General features: G+C 36.8%; 1 protein-coding gene across 1 annotated transcript; it reads right to left on the bottom strand.

Annotated features, from left to right (window-relative positions):
• Positions 1–7,021: 7,021 nt before the first annotated feature.
• Positions 7,022–7,458, bottom strand: LOC116868990 (proteolipid protein 2-like). The gene has a single exon (XM_032859835.1). It carries the CDS (start codon positions 7,456–7,458, stop codon positions 7,048–7,050), a length of 411 nt encoding a protein of 136 aa, XP_032715726.1. The 3' UTR covers positions 7,022–7,047.
• Positions 7,459–13,426: the final 5,968 nt, after the last annotated feature.

The raw sequence follows: 13,426 nt of genomic DNA, 5'->3' as shown, positions 1-13,426 counted from the left end.
TAAATCCAAAAGATACAATATGATACATAATGAGAAGTAATTCTTCCTCCCACCTCTGTCCACAAGCCACTAGTTCCCCCACACAAAAGGGAATGGTTGTTTGGTTTCTTGTATTCTTTCCCTAAGTACACAATCATTTGTATTTGTTACATAGACTTTTCTCTCAATGATGTTTTTTCTCCTTGTTTTGACAATGTACCTTATAGTTACTGTTCTATATCAGTAACTATAAAACTGTCTCATTCGTTTTAACAGCTATAGGGTAGTTCATTTTTGACACGCACAGTTTATTTAACCAATACCTTACTAATGGACATTTATGTTGATTCCAACTTTTGCTATTCCAAACAATGCTGTAATGAATACTTTTATGCGCAAGTCCCTCCTCACTTATTTATTTTGATTTGTCTTGCAATTAAATGATTTCTTCATTCAGTTTTTTTTAAAGTTCTCATAGTTCTATGGTTTTCGTTATTTTTCTCTTTTTTTAAAATTCCTACTTAGTCATGGTCTTTGCTTTCTATATTTTTCTATATAACTTTGAACTAATGTTTCCTTTTGCTTCACAATGATTTTGATTTAGGGATAAAGATTTCTTGTTTTTAGTCTACTAATAGTTATCCTTAAACATAAACAATGTTGAGGGGTCCCTGAGTGGCTCAGCTGGTTAAGCATATGCATTAGGCTCAGGTCCTGATCCCAGCATCGTGGGATCGAGCCCTGCATGTAGCTCCCATCAAGCCCCCCATCGAGCCCTGCATCGGACCCCTCATAGAGCCCCACATCTGGCTCCCTGTACGGCAGTGAGCCTGCTTCTCCCTTTTCCTCCTCCCTTTTCCTCTTCCTCCCTTTTTTCTCTCTACTGTTTGTACACTCTCTCTCTCTTAAATAAATAAAATATTTTTTAAAAACCATAAACAGGGTGCCTGGGTGGCTCAGTGGGTTAAGCCTCTGCCTTTGGCTCAGGTTGTGGTCTCAGGGGTCTGGAATCCAGCCCCAAATCGGGCTCTCTGCTCAGCAGGGAGCCTGCTTCCCCCTCTCCATCTGCCTGCATCTCTGCCTGCTTGTGATCTCTCTCTCTCTCTCTCTCTGTCAAATAAATAAATAAATAAATCTTAAAAAAAAAAAAAAACAATGTCAAATATGCATTTTTATTATTATAAATTTTAAGAATAAAACTATAACTGGGGCACCTGGGTGGCTCAGTGGGTTAAAGCCTCTGCCTTCGGCTCAGGTCATGATCTCAGGGTCCTGGGATCGAGCCCCGCATTGGGCTCTCCGCTCAGCGGAAAGCCTGCTTCCCCCTCTCTCTGCCTGCCTCTCTGCCTACTTGTGATCTCTGTCTGTCAAATAAATAATAAATAAAATCTTAAAAGAATAAAACTATAACTTTTGAGACCTTTCTATTTGGACAAGAAAGCACATTTTCTGCCCAATTTTATCTTTCCTCCTTCTTTTTTATTTTTTTGTTTTTATTTTATTATTAATTATTTTTATTAACATATAATGTATTATTTGCCCCAGGGGTACAGGTATGTGAATTGTCAGGCTTACACTCCTCCTCCTTTTTTAAAAACACTATAATCTTTTAAGTTTGACTATATTACCTTCAGGTTTGTAACTAAATTACAAATTAAATTTCTTTCCCTATGTTTATTTTCCATATTTGCTTCCAGTCCTTGTAGAGAATCTGTTTTCTCACATTTTAATTTTTACTCATTTTTTTGTAGTCTAAAATAAAACCTTAAATAATTTTAAAATAAAGAACACTTAGTTGAGATCTAGTATATCTCTAAGAACATCTGTTGTCCTCACACATCAATGAAAACATGGATAGGCATAGTTTTTTGGATCCACAAACTTTTGCCCTAAAAATTCATTAAATTTCCTCCATTATCTTTTTTAGACTTACTTCTACTGAGGAAATTAAAAGACCAAACTGTGTCTTGCTGTTTTATTGGCAACATTTTCTTGCTTAGCTCTTGTAGAATTCTTTGTGTAATTTATTTTTAAGATTTTATTTATTTATTTAAGAGACAGAGATCACAAGAGAGCATGAGCAGGGGAAGGGGCAGAGAGAGAAGGAGAAGCAGACTCCCTGCTGAGCAAGAAACCTGATGGCAAACACTTAACTGACTGAGCCACCCAGGCAAGCACCCCTCTTTGTGTACTTCTGAAATTTAAGGACTTCACTGGAATAATCCTAGAGGTGCATCTCTTATCATTTTTTTCCCTAAAAAAGGGAACTCTTTAAAAGACTTGGGTCTTTTTTCACCTCAGTAAAATTTTCATATATATTAGTTCATTGCACATGATCTGTTTATCTCATCATCTTTTTTTAAAAATTATTTATTTATTTGACAGATAGAGATCACAAGCAGGCAGAGAGGCAGGCAGAGAGAGAGAGGAGAAAGCAGGCTCCCCGCTGAGCAGAGAGCCCGACGTGGGGCTCGATCCCAGGCCCCTGGGATCATGACCTGAGCCGAAGGCAGAGCCTTCAACCCACTGAGCCACCCAGGCACCCCTATCTCATCATAAAGGAACATGTATTGGTAATACTTGGGCTCTCATCTTTGTCCTCATCTCTCTTTATTTCTCTTTGTCCTTTTTTTTTCTACATTTTGGGAAAGCGTCTCAAATTTGTATTCTGAAACACTGATTTGATTTTCTGCATCAAGAAGTCTGCTCTATACTCCCTCCCCACAATGGTTTTTGAGTTGCTGCACTTCTAAATTTGGGGTTCCGTGAAGGCTTTTCTAGCTTGTTTTCTTTTCACAGTCTGTTCTTGTTTCAATTTAGCCTGCTTTCTCTTTTTTAATAGCTTGTATTTCATAGACATGGATTTGAGATATAACATATCTATTAATATGCATAAACCTTAACTGTACCACTCAATAGAGTTGTACATATAAATATACTCATGTGAACGTTGCCCCAATCAATTATAGAATACTTTCAGCACTCCCAAATATTTCCTTATTCTTCCTATCTATAAATCCCTTACCAAGCTTAATTAATATTCTGATTTCGATCACCATAAGTTGGTTCTATCATGATTAGATTAGGTTATATGTTTTAGAATTTCACAGAAATGGTATCATATAGTATATACTCTTTTGTGACTGACTTCTTTAGTTTTTATAGATTTTTGTGACATTTTTTATTATAGTAAAATATATATAACATAAAATTTACCATTTTAACTATTTTAAGTGTACAGTAAAGTGACATTAAGTATACTCACATTATTGTTCCACCATCCATCCATCTCCAGAACTTTTCATCCTCTCAAACTGAAATTCTGTATCGATTAAATACCTACTTCTCATTCCCTTCTCCCCTCAGCCCCAGGTGACCAATATTCTACTTTTTGTCTCTGTGAATTTGACTATTCTAGGTCCCTCATATAAATGGAATCATGTAATATCTATTCTTTTGTGTCTGGCTTATTTCTCTTAGCATAATGTCCTCAAGCTCATTTATATTATACCATGTGTAAGAATTTCATTCATTTTTAAGGCTAAATCTTAACTCATTGTACATATATACTACATTTGTTCATCTACTCATTTGTCAATGGACATGTAGATTTATTTGACAGAGAGAGAGCACAAGTAGGTAGAGAGGCAGACAGAGAGAGAGGAGGGAAGCAGGCTCCCTGCTGAGCAGAGAGCCTGATGCCATGTGGGGCTCGATTCCAGGACCCTGGGATGATGACCCGATCCGAAGGCAGAGGCTTTAACCCACCGAGCCACCCAGGTGCCCCAGACATGTAGATTGTTTTTTAAACTTTCTAATGTTTCTTCCTGTTCCTATAATAAATCAGTATTAGATGAGGATAAAGACTCTTCAAAAACAGATTCTTTCCCTTGTGTTTTACTGCATACAAAAATGTATTTCATACATCCCACTTTTTTCCTCCCTATTTTTTTCAACTTGGAGTTGGGAGAAAAATATTTAGGCCCAGAGTTTGAAAAAAAGACAAAGTACAGAGTTTTGCTGTTTGGTTCTCTCACCATCTAACTTAGTTACTGACTGACTTGCCTCTAATATTCTGTGATTTGATATACACAGCCTTATGTCAGTTTTTATTGTTTAATAAGCATTTTTCTTGTGTAGTTCCTTTGAAATGATATAGAATCACTTCCTGATTCTCTATTAGAAAGAGGATGTGTAACCTATAGAATGTAACTGTATTTATTCTTTAATGACACTGATTGGTACATGACAACTTTACCCCTCCCTCAGTTTTCACTACTTTTAATGTTCCTCTACCTCACCTGAAATCCTTTACCTTTGAGAGGACTACATATACTAAGGTCCCATTCTTTTTATCCTAGCTGATAATGTGCTGGGGATTATAGAAATTGAATTAAGAGACATTGTTATGAAAGGAAGGGACACTCTGATTGTTCAGAAGTCTGTTTCCACACAGTGAAGGCCATGTCTGTCTACCTTTCTCATTTGAGAAGCTCTCTGTTCCCAAATTATGGGTAGCAATGAGGGGGATCATGGGGAAGTTATGATACAGAGTTCCTTCTACCTATTTTCTGGCTGTGCTTTCCTGATTCAAAAGATGCTGCATGCCTAATAGATCAATTCTGTTTCTTAATTTGGCACTATTAAAAACTTAATAGAAATATTTCCAGGAATCTCTCTTATGACTGACTTTTATTATTATTATTTTTTAATTTTATTTATTTATTTGTCAGAGAGAGAGAGAGACCACAAGTAGGCCGAGAGGCAGGCAGAGGCAGAGGGAGAAGCAGGTTCCCCGCCGAGCAAGGAGCCCGATGTGGGACTCGATCCCAGGACGCTGGGATCATGACCCGAGCCGAAGGCAGCCGCTTAACCAACTGAGCCACCCAGGCGTCCCTGACTTTTATTCTTTATTTTGGAGTTTGTTGTGCATTTTCATCTTTTGGTAGTTCTTAGTGAATATTTAGTAGAAATCGGGAGAAGAACTATTAAGTGCCTTTATTACTCAGCCGTCATCCTAACCTTAAAGTATGGCTCCAAGATTGTTTAACTTACTTTGTATAATCTAGGTTTTATAAGATACTCAAGGAAGAGTCTCTTCCCCCACTAGCCTGATGCCTTAAATGTAAATATTAAAACAATTTATTTGTGTTAAGTACTTGCCATTGTCAGGAGCCTCATGAAATGCAAAAATTCTCCAAAGGGATAAAATAGATCAGCATCATTTTGGTTTGATAACTTAAAGTCATCAAGCAAAGCTAGTTTGCTCTGGCAGTGAGGAAGTGAAGCACAAAAGCTCATGACAGCTAGTGTACTCTTGAGGATTCAGACCACCACTTTAAATTAGGCAAGCAGAAACTCTTATACTGCTCTGAACCTTCCCCAGTGCCCCTGGGGCAATCCCTGACAAGTCCTCAGTACCTCCTATACAGAGGATCTCAACTAGTTTATAAGCATCAGAGAAGAGTTGGAAAGCACCATCATATACAGCCAACTGCTGATCAATCCCAGGATCTTTACTGCAAACCGGTGATTCTTTTTGTGTTTTACCAATGTAAATCTTAGTTCTTATGACATGTTATGACATAGTCCATTAGGAAAAACAGATGAAAGTGGACTGCTCTAGGGGCTCCTGGATGGCTCAGTTGGTTAATTGTCTGCCTTTGTTCAGGTCATGATCCTGGGGTCCTAGAATCAATACCTCCTCCCCCACCTCCGCCAAAATCAGGCTCCCTGCTCAGGGAGCCTACTACTCCCTCTCCTTCTGTCCCTCCCCCACCACGCATGTGTGTGCATGTGCTCTCTCTCTAATAAATACATAAAATCTTAAAAAAAACCAAAACAACAAAAAAGAAGTGGATGACTCTAATTGAAACAGGAAGTGGTGCCAGAGAGTGTACCTTCTCTGCACTACTTTTGGTCCCGAATGGGCTCCATGGAATGCCTAGAGCTCTGAATTGCATAATTCTAAATTACTATTCTAGACATCACTAAAGGATGTTTGCGCAAGCTACCCACTGAAGAAGAGTAAGAGAAAGGGCATCAAGATATCTCAGCATAACTAGAATGCTTGAGGTCTGACTTTGGTCAGTTATTTTAAGAATACACTTGATTGGTATTGTCTATACTTAGCACTCTTACCCCCTTCCTACTCCAGGCAACTATGGAGGGAGTTCCACTGGGCTGTATGATCTCAAAGACCTTACTCTTCCATTATGTTAATTTTATATATCTTAACAGACATCCTTGGAAAAATGTTTTCCTTACATCTCAAAATGTGACTTCCAATTCTGATCAAATTAGAGTACATCCGGTATGACTTATCTCTCTGATTACAACTAAAAACTCTGGACAAAATGCACAAAAACAATGACCTGAGGACTCTTAAAAGTATATGAAAGCAGGCAGATTGTGGAGTGGAGTCAAAACTTGAAGAAGCAACACATTTGAGAATGAGTGTTCTGTTGTTACCCCTCTTTTATTTCTTGGCTTTGCCCCAAGGGCAGGCCTATCCTGCAAAACTGTTCAGCAGCAGTGATATGAGCAGGTAAAACTCTAAAAAGAAACCTCCCGGGGCGCCTGGGTGGCTCAGTGGGTTAAGCCTCTGCCTTTGGCTCAGGTCGTGATCTCAGGGTCCTGGGATCGAGCCCCACATCGGGCTCTCTGCTCAGCAGGGGGCCTGCTTCCCTCTCTCTCTCTGCCTGCTGTTCTGCCTACTTGTGATCTCTCTCTGTCAAATAAATAAATAAAATGTTTAAAAAAGAAAGAAACCTCCCCTTTCTGCACAGAAGAATTGGGAAGAGGGACCTCTGTGGGGGCAGAGAACAGAAGAGGAAACCTGGAAGGAAGTGAGGTTGAGAAGAGAATTCCTTAATACTGTGTAAGAAACTATACCAGTACCTAGTTTACTCTTGAGCTGGATATTCACAGGACAGACCCAAAGCTGCCTAGCAAATGCTTTGAGAATTGAACTAAGAATTAAACCTCCCACCAGGTCTCAGAGGGAAATAAAGGGAGTCCACCAACATGGATCACTGCACAGTCAGTCAGGGCTGCTGTATATCTTTATTACCTCAAGGGGTAGGTGATGTAGGCATCATAGCCAAAGAGGCATGCAGCAGCAAGGCCCAGTGCCCCTGCAATGATTATGGAGTGATTTCCTCTGTTGACAAGGACAACAATGGAGGTGATTAGGTAGAGGGTGACGGCAATGAGGGACCGGAAGAAATCAGTCCAAGGCCAGTTGATGGATTGTATCTTGGTGGGTAGGTCACACATGTAGACGACAAAGAAGATCTCAGCAAGGATCATCTCAACCACTGACAGAGTGGAGTATCCTGGTGTTGAGATGCTGAACCAGATTAGAATCACCAGGCACAGTATAGTCTCAGCAAATAGGAGAGTTCCCTTTCTGGTGCACAAGAAATTGGTGAAGGCAGTCCAGCAGCCATGGGCTGAGAGGCGCTCAGACTCCACCATGGTGAAACCTGGAGTTCCTGGAGACACGAAGGATCTGCACACTTGAAGGAGGGTTCCAGGATGCTATACACCCAGCTGTTTTGCTTGCTGTCTAAAAAGTGATTTTGAAAACTTGCAGTCTGAAGCTAACTGAGTTGACCACCTGCTAAAACAGTAATGATGATGATTATGATGGTGATAATAATAATAATAATACCCCTTAGAGAATTTTAATAGGATTCATATCTATACAATTTAATAATCAAAAAGTCCAGAATACAATTCAAAATTATCTGATGAGCAAATAACTAAGAAATGTGGTTCTTTGGGAATTATTAAGGGAAAAGACAATGAACAGGTACAAACTCTAAGATAACACAGATGCTGAAATTTAAAGACTTTAAAACAATAGGTACTATAATAAGCTCCATGAGATAAAGGTAAACACACACCAAATAAAATGCATAGAAAGATAAAAGTACTCAGCAAAAAATTTAAATTATAAAAAAAGAACAAAATAGCTTTAAAACATCCAATCTCTGAAATTTACTGGCTGAACTCAATAGAAGAATGAAGATGACAGAGAAAAGGGTCAGTGAACTTGTAGATTAATGAAAATCATTCAGTCTGAAGAACAAAGAGGAAAAAATTGGGGAGAGATGAATAGAGCTTCAGGAAGTCATGGGACTATATAAAAAAATCTGACATTTATAACAGTGGAGTCCTGTAAAGAAACTGATGCATAAACAATTTTTAAGGAAACAATGGCTGAAAACTTCCTAAATTTGGTGAGAAACATTACCTTGTATATTTAAGAAGTTGACATAAAACAGAATAAACTCAAAGAAAATCACACTCAGACACATTATAATCAAACTACTGAAAACTAAATGTAAAGAAAAAAATCTTAAAGGCAGCTAAGGAAAAAATGGCAAATATAGGAAAACAATGATGTTAATAAGGATGGTGGAATTCTCATCAGAACCCATGGAGAACAGAAAATAGTAGAACAACATTTTAAAAATTATAGGAAAGAACTATTAACCCAACATTCTATATCCAGCAAAACTATCTTTCAGGAATAAGGAGACATAAAGATCTTCTTAGATAAAGACGAACTAAAAGAACACATGGTAACTAAAATAAATGATAAAGAAAATTCTTCAGACTGAAGGAAAATAATACTAGAAGAAACTTGGAACTTTAGGAATGAAAGAAGAATAAAAACAGTAATATCCGAGTAAATATAGAATACTTTTTTTAAAGTTCCTTAAAATATGTGTAATTATTTTTTTAACATTTTTTGAAGTAGGCTCCACACTCAATGTGGGGCTTTAACTCATGACCCTGAGATCAAGAGTTGCAGACTTTACTGAGCCAGCCAATTACCCCCAAAATATGTGTAATTATTGGAAGAAAAATTTTCACATTGTCTGTAGGGTTTTATTTTTAATTTTTTGTTTATTTGAGAAAGAGAGACAGCACAAGTAGTGGGAAAGGTCAGAAGGAGAAGGAGAAGCAGGCTTCCTACTGAGCAGAGAGCCCAACATGGGACTCAATCCCAGGACCCTGAGCTGAAGGCAGACACTCAACCAACTGAGCCACCCAGGTGCCCCTGTCTGATGCGGTTTTAAATGCATGTTAATTTAGGGGCACCTAGGTGACTCAGTCAGTTAAGCATCCAACTCTTGATTTTGGCTGAGGTCATGCTCTCAGTGTCATGGGATGGAGCCCTGAGTTGGGTTCCATGCCCAGCAGGGAGTCTGCTAGAGATTCTCTGTCTTCCTCTCCTGCTGCTATTCCCCCGCTTGTGTGCTCCCTCCCTCCCTCCCTCCCTCCTTCCTTCCCTTTTTCCCTCTCTCTTTAATAAACAAATACATTCTTAAAAATAAATTTAAAAAATGAATGCATGTTAATTTAAAACTCATGACAACTATAACATAAAGGGAAAAGAGTAAGGGATTTATGTAGTAGAAATGTACAAATGTAGAAATGTAGAAATGTAATATTTCTACATATTACTTAAAAATTAAAACATTACTCTAAGTAGACTCTAAAATGTTAAATATTCTACTGTACTATCAAGAGCAGTGTTTAAAATATAAAATAGAATATAAATAGATAAAATATAATAGTAAAACCATTTAACTACCCAAAAACAGGTAGGAAAGAGGAAAAAGGCAAACAAAAAAATATGTAGAAAAATAGTAGGCCTAAAACCAACCACACCAATTATATTATAATTATATTAAATAATTATTTTACATGTATATGGTAAACACACCAATTAAAAGATAAAAGTAGTCACATTGGATTAAAAAAATCTACATGTTCTTCTCAGGAAACCTAGTTTAAATATAAAAAAAAACTTAAAAATGAATGGATGGAAAAGATGTATTATGCAAACAATGATCAAAAGGAATCCAGAGTAGCTAGTTTTTTAAAAGATTTTATTTATTTATTTATTTGAGAGGGAGAGAATCTTTCTCCCACACATGAGTTGGGGGAGGTCAATGTGAGAGGGAGAAGCAGAATCCCCGCTGAGTAGGGATCCCTATACGGGGTCTGATCCCAAGACCCTGAGATCATGACCTGAGCCAGCCAAACATGACCTGTTTAACCTACTGAGGCATCCAGGTGTCCCTGGAGTGGGTATTTTAATATTAGACAAGGTAAACTGCCAAACAAGGAATATTATTAGGATAAAAAAAGGACGTTAGAGAATTGTAAGATGGTCACTTACCAAGAAGACATAACAATATTAAGTGGGTACACACCTAGTAATGAGACTTTACATAAAATACCTGGAAGCAAAAACAAATCTTTTTTTTTTTTTTTAAGATTTAATTTATTTATTTGACAAAGAGATAGCGAGAGCGGAAACACAAGCTGAGGGAGTGGGAGAGGGAGAAGCAGGCTTCCCACTAAGCGGGGAGCCCAGTGTGGGGCTTGATCCCAGGACCCTGGGACCATGACCTGAGGGGAAAGCAGGTGCTTAATGACTGAGCCACCCAGGCACCCTAGCAAGAACACATCTTGACAAATTCAAATAAATTAAAACAATACAAAGTATGTTAATTGAACATAACAAAATATTATAAATCAACAACAGAAAGATAATTCTTTTAGTTTTGCATATGGGTGTCAAATTGATCACAGTTGCTGAAAAACTAATTTTTCACCACTGAGTTCTTTGACAAACCTGTAAAATGCCAGTTGACCAATTTGTATGAAACTAAACTCTGTTTTATTCAATGGATCTATATGTTTATCCTTTACTAGTACTATACTGTCCTGATAACCATAGATTTATAGTAAGTTTAAATCAGGTAGTGTGTTTTCCCATTTCAAAATTGTTTTGGCTATTGTAGGTCCTTTATGAAATGTTAGAATCAACTTGCTAATTTCTGCAAAATACTCTGTTGAGATTTCAATGGACACTACATTAAAATTATAGATCATTTTGAGCAAATTAATATTCTAAAAAGCCTTCCAATCCATTAACATAGTATACTCTCCATTTGTTTGGGTCTTCTTCTATTTCTTACATCAATAATTTACAATTTTTAGCATATATGTCGCTAGATTATACCTAAATATTTCATATGTTATCATAGTTTTCTTTCTTAAAAAATATTTTATTTATTTGAGAGAGAGTGTGAGCAAGCATGAGCAGAGTGGAGATGCAGAGAGGAAGGGACAAGCAGACTCCCCCACTGAGTGGGGAGCCCAACATGGGATGGGGCTTGATCCCAGAACCCTGAGATATAAAATGAGCCAAAGTCAATCCTTAACCAGCTGAGCCACTCAGGGGCCCCACTAACAGAGTTTTTGAATTTCAATTTCTAATAGTTTTTGCTACTTTATTAAAGTAGAATTGATGTTTGTATATTGACCTTGAATCTTATGACTCTCCTAAATTCACTTACTATCTCCAATAGCTGTCTTATACATTCTTTGGGGTTCTCTATTTGTTGTCAGTCAACAAAGAGGTTTCTTTCTTTTCAGTCTGTGTTTATATTTCTTTTTCTTGTCTTTTTGCACTGGGTTGTCCCTCTAGTACAGTGTTAGATAAAAGTAATGAGGGTGGACGTCCTTTCTTTGCCTGATCATAAAGAAAAGCATTCAGTCTTTCACCATTATGTTAAGTACAGATGTTCTCTATGAAAATAGGGGAAGTTTCTTTTTATTCTTGGTTTGATAAGCTTTCTAAAAATTCCAGTATAGATGTTTTTTCTGCACCTCTTGAGATGATTATGTGGTTTTCCTTTTGTATTTTTTGGTATGGTAAATTACAGATTTACCAAAAGAACAGATTTTTTTTTAAAGATTTGTTTATTTATTTGACAGGCAGAGATCACTAGTAGATAGAGAGGCAGGCAGAGAGATTGGGGAAGCAGGCTCCCCACCAAGCAGAGAGCCCAATTCGGGGCTCTATCCCAGGACCCTGAGATCATGACCCAAGCTGAAGACAGAGGCTCAATCCACTGAGCCACCCAGGGGCCCCCCGAAAAACAGATTTGTAACCAACATTCCATTTCTTGGATAAACCCAAACTTATCATGTTTTATCCTTTCTATGTATTGCTGGATTCAATTTACTAAAATTTTGAATGTTTTGTTGCGTCTATGTTTATATTACATTTCTTTCTTTCTTTTTCTTTTTTGCTTGTTGTGTTATCATGGCAATGCTAGACTCATATAATAAGTTGGGAAGGGTTCCTTCCCCTACCATTTTCTGGTACAGTTTGTGTGGAATTGATATATTTCTAAATATTTGGTATTAGAGTGTTCTTTGTTGGAAGTTTTAAGCTATAAATTCCATTTCTTTAGTAGATATTTAGGTTATCCATTTCTTCTTGAAGGAGTTTTATTAATCTTTGTTTTTCAAAGAATTGCTCTATTTCATCTAAGTTATTTTGTTTCTGGAAATCAATGTTTTTCATCATATTCTCCTATTGTCCTCATTATGTTTGTAGTATTTGTAGTGATGGACCCTATTTCATTCTTAATATCAGGGTAGTTGGTATCTTCTCTTTTTCTTAGTTTGGCTAGATGTTTCTAAATTGTATTGATTTTTTTCAAGGTCATTTGGATTTTTTTGTTTTCTCTATTATTTTTCTGTTTTCAAATGTATTGATTTCTATTCTTACCTTTATTATTTCCTTCCTTCCTTTGCATTTAATTTGCTTCCCTTTTTATAGATTCTTCTTCTTCTTTTTTTTTTTTTTTTTTTTTTTTTTGAGGAGGGGATGGGCAAAAGGAGAGGGAGAGAGAGAGAGAATCCCAAGCAACTCTGAGATCATGACTGGAGCCAAAATCAAGAGTCAGCTGCTTAACTGACTAAGCCACCCAGGCAGTCCTCATCCATTTATTCTAGATTCTTAAGCTGTAATCTTAGGCTACTGATTTTAGATCTTTGTCTAATACAAGCATTGTTTCTATAAATTTCCCTTTAAGTACTGGCTACATTCCACAAATTTTTATATGCTATATTTTCATTCAGTTTTAAATATTTTCTAACTCCTCTTGAATTTCCTCTTTGGCACCTGGTTTGTTTAGAAATGCATTGTTTAATTTCCAAATATTTGAGGATTTTCCTGATACTTTTCTATTATTTTCTTATTTAATTTTGTTTTGTTAGATAACATAATTTTAATATATTTAATAACAATTTTTTCTCTAATTGATTTTATCCACTGTGGTAAAAGATACATAATATGAAATCTATCATTTTAATCATTTTAAGTGTACAGTTCTGTGGCTTTCCACACATTCACAATGTTGTGTAACTATTACCACGATCTACTTCTAGAACTTTTTAATTATTTCTAATAGAAACCTGCAGTTATTAAACAAAAACTCTTCCTTCTCTCCAGCCCCTTGCACCTGTATCCTACTTTCTGTCTCTATGAATTTGCCTATTCTAGTATGGTTTTAAGTCTTTAAATTTGTTAAGATTTGCTTTATGATCCAGACTGTGGTCTATC

Source organism: Lontra canadensis, unplaced genomic scaffold (assembly GCF_010015895.1).
Source record: "Lontra canadensis isolate GAN:19392208 unplaced genomic scaffold, GSC_riverotter_1.0 scaffold17, whole genome shotgun sequence".
Lineage (NCBI taxonomy): Eukaryota > Metazoa > Chordata > Mammalia > Carnivora > Mustelidae > Lontra > Lontra canadensis.
The sequence above is the reverse complement of the archived record's forward strand: the minus strand, read 5'-3'. Positions and strand labels throughout refer to the sequence as shown.